We start from the raw sequence: 4,017 nt of genomic DNA on the forward strand, positions 1-4,017 counted from the left end.
TGGGCACTGATCAACTTGCATCAAACCTGGCGCTTAGAAGGAGCAGCACCCATGCACACACACATAATGAGCAACAGCCAAGCACGTATGTGAGCTGGACAGCAGTAAATCATGCACAAGAGCAGCAACACCGACTTGTGGACCTAGCTGCACGTGGATTCCATGAAGTGATCCTCCTTCCATAAACAAGCATCAGCGCACAAGTTAGCTGGACCACCAAGAGATGTCTTTCCAAATAAAAGACCTAGCCTTGCACGTGAATTCAGGCACTGAAAATACAAGATTCCAGCAGCACCGACTCATGTAGCAGCAGCTGGACAACATTGAATGCAGGGGCACTTTCCAAGTTAGGCAGCACACGGCTTCCTCAAAGAAAGGCAGCAAGTCTTTCCAAAGATGGGCAACACACGTCTCTCCAAAGGATCCGGCTACTATGTTGTGCTTAAAAGTACCGCATATCTGCGGTACTTTTAAGCACGGCTGAGATTCAGCCTTCTTCTTTTTAATGTTTTTTCTTTTTCTTATTTTTTTCTCTCTCTCTTGGCTTTGTGGGAAAGTACAGCCGTTCCTCCTTTTTATTTTTTTTGTCTTTTTTGCTTTTAACTCCGTGAAGGATCCGTTAAACACTTAAACAGAAGCTGCTGATTTGGGTTTTTTTTTTTTTTTTTTTTTTTTTTTTTTTTTTTTTCTCTCTCTCTCTCTCATTCACAATGACGCGGGAAACGAAAACTAAAATAATCAAAAATTGCCAAACAAAGGCACGTCTCTTTGCTGCCGCGGGAAACCAAAACTGAAATGTCTCAATTTTACACCGCATCTGCTTGCTTTCAAGATTTCCATTTTTTTTGTCTAAATAATCAAGATTTCCATTCACAACGACACGGGAAACCAAAACTGAGGAAAATCTAAATAATCAAGGTGAACACAAGTAAAAATGGCGTCGACTTTGCACATGTTTCCAGATAAAGAGGCCATCCAAGACTCCCATGACAGGTTAGTTTGTGTATTGTGTATTGTTTTTATCGGTTTAGAAGTTTTTATTGTTTATGAAAGCAAAAAAAAAAAAAAAAATCCTTTTTGAAATGATGTTCCGTGAAAGAAATAATTTTTGTTATAAAAGAGATGTATTTTTGTGTGAACGAACAAAAAAACTGTTCTGTAATGCCCAATCATATAATTATTTTTTATAGAATCTACTTGTTGGGATATATTTCCCTTTTAAAGAAAAAAAAAATGTGTTGAAATATTCTATCAAAATTGACATAGCATCTTTTAAGTCTTCTAGCATATTCTAACAAGATTTCAAGATTGTTACACATTTATATTTATCTTTTGAATAGTTATATGGAGGAGACGAACAAGAACAATGAAAATGTAGTTACTGATTATACGCCAAAGCTTGACATGGAGTTTGGTTCTGAACAAGAGGCATACGACTTTTATAATGAGTATGGACGAAATTATGGGTTTAGTATTCGTAAAGATTGGTGTAATAAAAGAAAGGTAGATGGCGTGGTCACTTCAAGACAATTTGTATGTTGTAAAGAGGGATGTCGAGACGAATGGGAGAGAGATGGTCAAAAAACACGTGAACGAGCTGAAACAAGGACAGGTTGTCAAGCACATATGAAGATTCGACTTGATAAAAAGAAGGAGAAATATTGTATACAGAGCCTTGAGCTCAGTCATAATCATGTTCTTCATGTTTCACAATGTGCTCACATGATGCCATCACAACGAAGGATTTCACATGCACAAGCATTGGAAATTGATTTGGCTTATGATAGTGGTATAAAATTGAAAGATTCGTATGAGTTTATGGGTAGGCAAGCTGGTGGAAAAGATGTTCTTGGTTACACCAAGCAAGATCATAAAAATTACCTTCACAGCAAGCGACAACGAGAGCTGAAATATGGTGAGTCAGGGTGTTTACTTAGATACTTTGAAAAGAAAAAGCGAGAGAATTTTTCCTTTTATTATTCATTACAGTTGGATGCTGCAGAACAAATAACAAATATTTTTTGGGCAGATGCACAAATGATTGTTGATTATAAGTTATTTGGTGATGTAGTTTCTTTTGATACGACATACAGAACTAATAAGGAATATCGACCACTTGCAATGTTTGTTGGGTTTAATCATCATAGAGAGGTTGTGATATTTGGGGCAGCACTTTTATACGATGAAACTATAGAGTCCTTTGAGTGGTTGTTTGAAACTTTTTTTGAGGCAATGTCAGGAAAGAAGCCAAATACAATCTTTACTGATCAAGATCCAGCAATGGCAAAAGCTATCTCAGTGGTGATGCCTAATACTTACCATCGATTGTGTACGTGGCATTTAATGCAAAATGCTTTGAAACATATTGGTCATTTATTAAGAGGTGAGAATGGGTTTAGAAGTGAGCTTAATGCATGTTTTAAAGTTTGGGAAGAGGAAGATGAGTTCCTTAGTGCTTGGGATGCTATACTTCATAAGTACAATGTATGTGATAATTCTTGGCTACAACGTTTATTTGAAGTGAAAGAGAAATGGGCTAAAGCATATGTCAAGATGTCTTTTTCTGCAGGAATGACTTCGACACAATTGAGTGAAAGTTTGAATGCTGACTTGAAGGATTATTTACAGTCAGATTATGATATTGTAAAGTTCTTCACACATTTTGATAGATTACTTAATGATAAGCGTTACAAGGAATTGTTGGCGGAGTATAATTTAAGACAAAAGTTACCAAAGATTAAGATGTTATCACCTATGTTGGTACAAGCGGCAAAGATTTATACTTCTCAACCATTTTTGAAGTTTCAAAAGCAATATGAAGAGTTCCAAGGAGCTTATGTCAAGGAGTGTATTGAAAGAAACTCATCTCATGAATATATAGTGTCATTTTATGATAAGCCTCAATATCGTAGAGTCATTTGGAATTCTTTGGAACACAGTGTTTCATGTAGTTGCAGAAAGTTTGAGAGATGTGGAATTTTGTGTGGCCATGCTTTAAAAATTCTTGATGTTATGAATATCAAGGTACTTCCAAAGAAGTACATCCTTAAGAGATGGACAAAAGATGCAAGAAATGAGATTGTGCAAGACTTCAACGGACAAGAAATAATAATAGATACCAATTTAGAATTCACAACTCGATATAAGTCCTTGTGCCCCTTGTATGTCAAACTTATCAGTCGAGCAGCTGAATGTGAAGAAGCATACAAGATAGCATTGGAAAACTATACTGAGTTGAACAAAAAGATTGAAGATGTCATGAGAAGGAAATCCGATCTTTGCCAAGTTGATAATTCTCAAGAAAATCCATTAAATGAAGATGTCATAAGTGCTAAAGGCCTAAAAAAGAAGCAAGGTTGTAAGGGAAAGCGTCGGATCAAAAGTTCTATTGAAGTGGCTATAAAGAAGAAGAAAAGTATCAACAATCATCACCCGCAAGCAAATCAGCATTTACAAGTAGTTACCTCATAGCTTTATATTTTGTTTTCACATTTATACATGTTATTTATTTAATGTGAGCTTCATTTACTAATCCATGTGTAACTAAAATAGGGTCAATGTACGACTTCATTGATGCATGGAGCTGACAGTTTTAATCCTTTGTCATTATGTCATTCAGATCAGGTACCAATACTTCACCTTTTTCTTTTTCTTGTTTTATTGTTTTTGTTTCACTTTATTTTATTTTAAGAAATTATATATAGTTATTGATCAATAATATATGGCATAGGATTTATACATACCTCATGCTGCAACTAATGCCCCTTGTAGTCTTTATCCTTCATCAATACATCATGTACTATTCTAATAAAATTTTATTTAAGGCACGTAGAATGCTAGTGCTAATCACTATTGTAATGCTTCTTTCCTTTGGAAAATTGCAGGATACCGAGAGTAATTCATGTCTCCCTACAAGTTTGAACATTCATGATACGACTCTATGGAATTTCTTTCCTAACCATTAGTTGGTGTTGCTCAGTTTCTTTTTATCTGAAAAATTTGTTGGATTGTCCAAAA

At 35.3% G+C, this 4,017-nt stretch overlaps 1 protein-coding gene across 1 annotated transcript; it reads left to right on the top strand.

The window, feature by feature from the left end:
* Nucleotides 1-934: 934 nt before the first annotated feature.
* On the top strand, nt 935-3,471 carry LOC133869021 (protein FAR1-RELATED SEQUENCE 5-like). Its single transcript, XM_062306003.1, has 2 exons — nt 935-993; nt 1,341-3,471. Exons 1-2 carry the CDS (start codon nt 935-937, stop codon nt 3,469-3,471), a joined length of 2,190 nt encoding a protein of 729 aa, XP_062161987.1.
* Nucleotides 3,472-4,017: the final 546 nt, after the last annotated feature.

The sequence above is a fragment of the Alnus glutinosa genome, chromosome 5 (assembly GCF_958979055.1).
Source record: "Alnus glutinosa chromosome 5, dhAlnGlut1.1, whole genome shotgun sequence".
In the NCBI taxonomy this organism is placed as follows: domain Eukaryota; kingdom Viridiplantae; phylum Streptophyta; class Magnoliopsida; order Fagales; family Betulaceae; genus Alnus; species Alnus glutinosa.

Bases quoted from the DNA above. Each gene is read 5' to 3' on its own strand.
- LOC133869021 (XM_062306003.1), top strand. From the start codon at position 935: ATGGCGTCGACTTTGCACATGTTTCCAGATAAAGAGGCCATCCAAGAC. The intron at 994-1,340 runs GTTAGTTTGTGT...TCTTTTGAATAG, and splicing joins ATCCAAGACTCCCATGACAG to TTATATGGAGGAGACGAACA.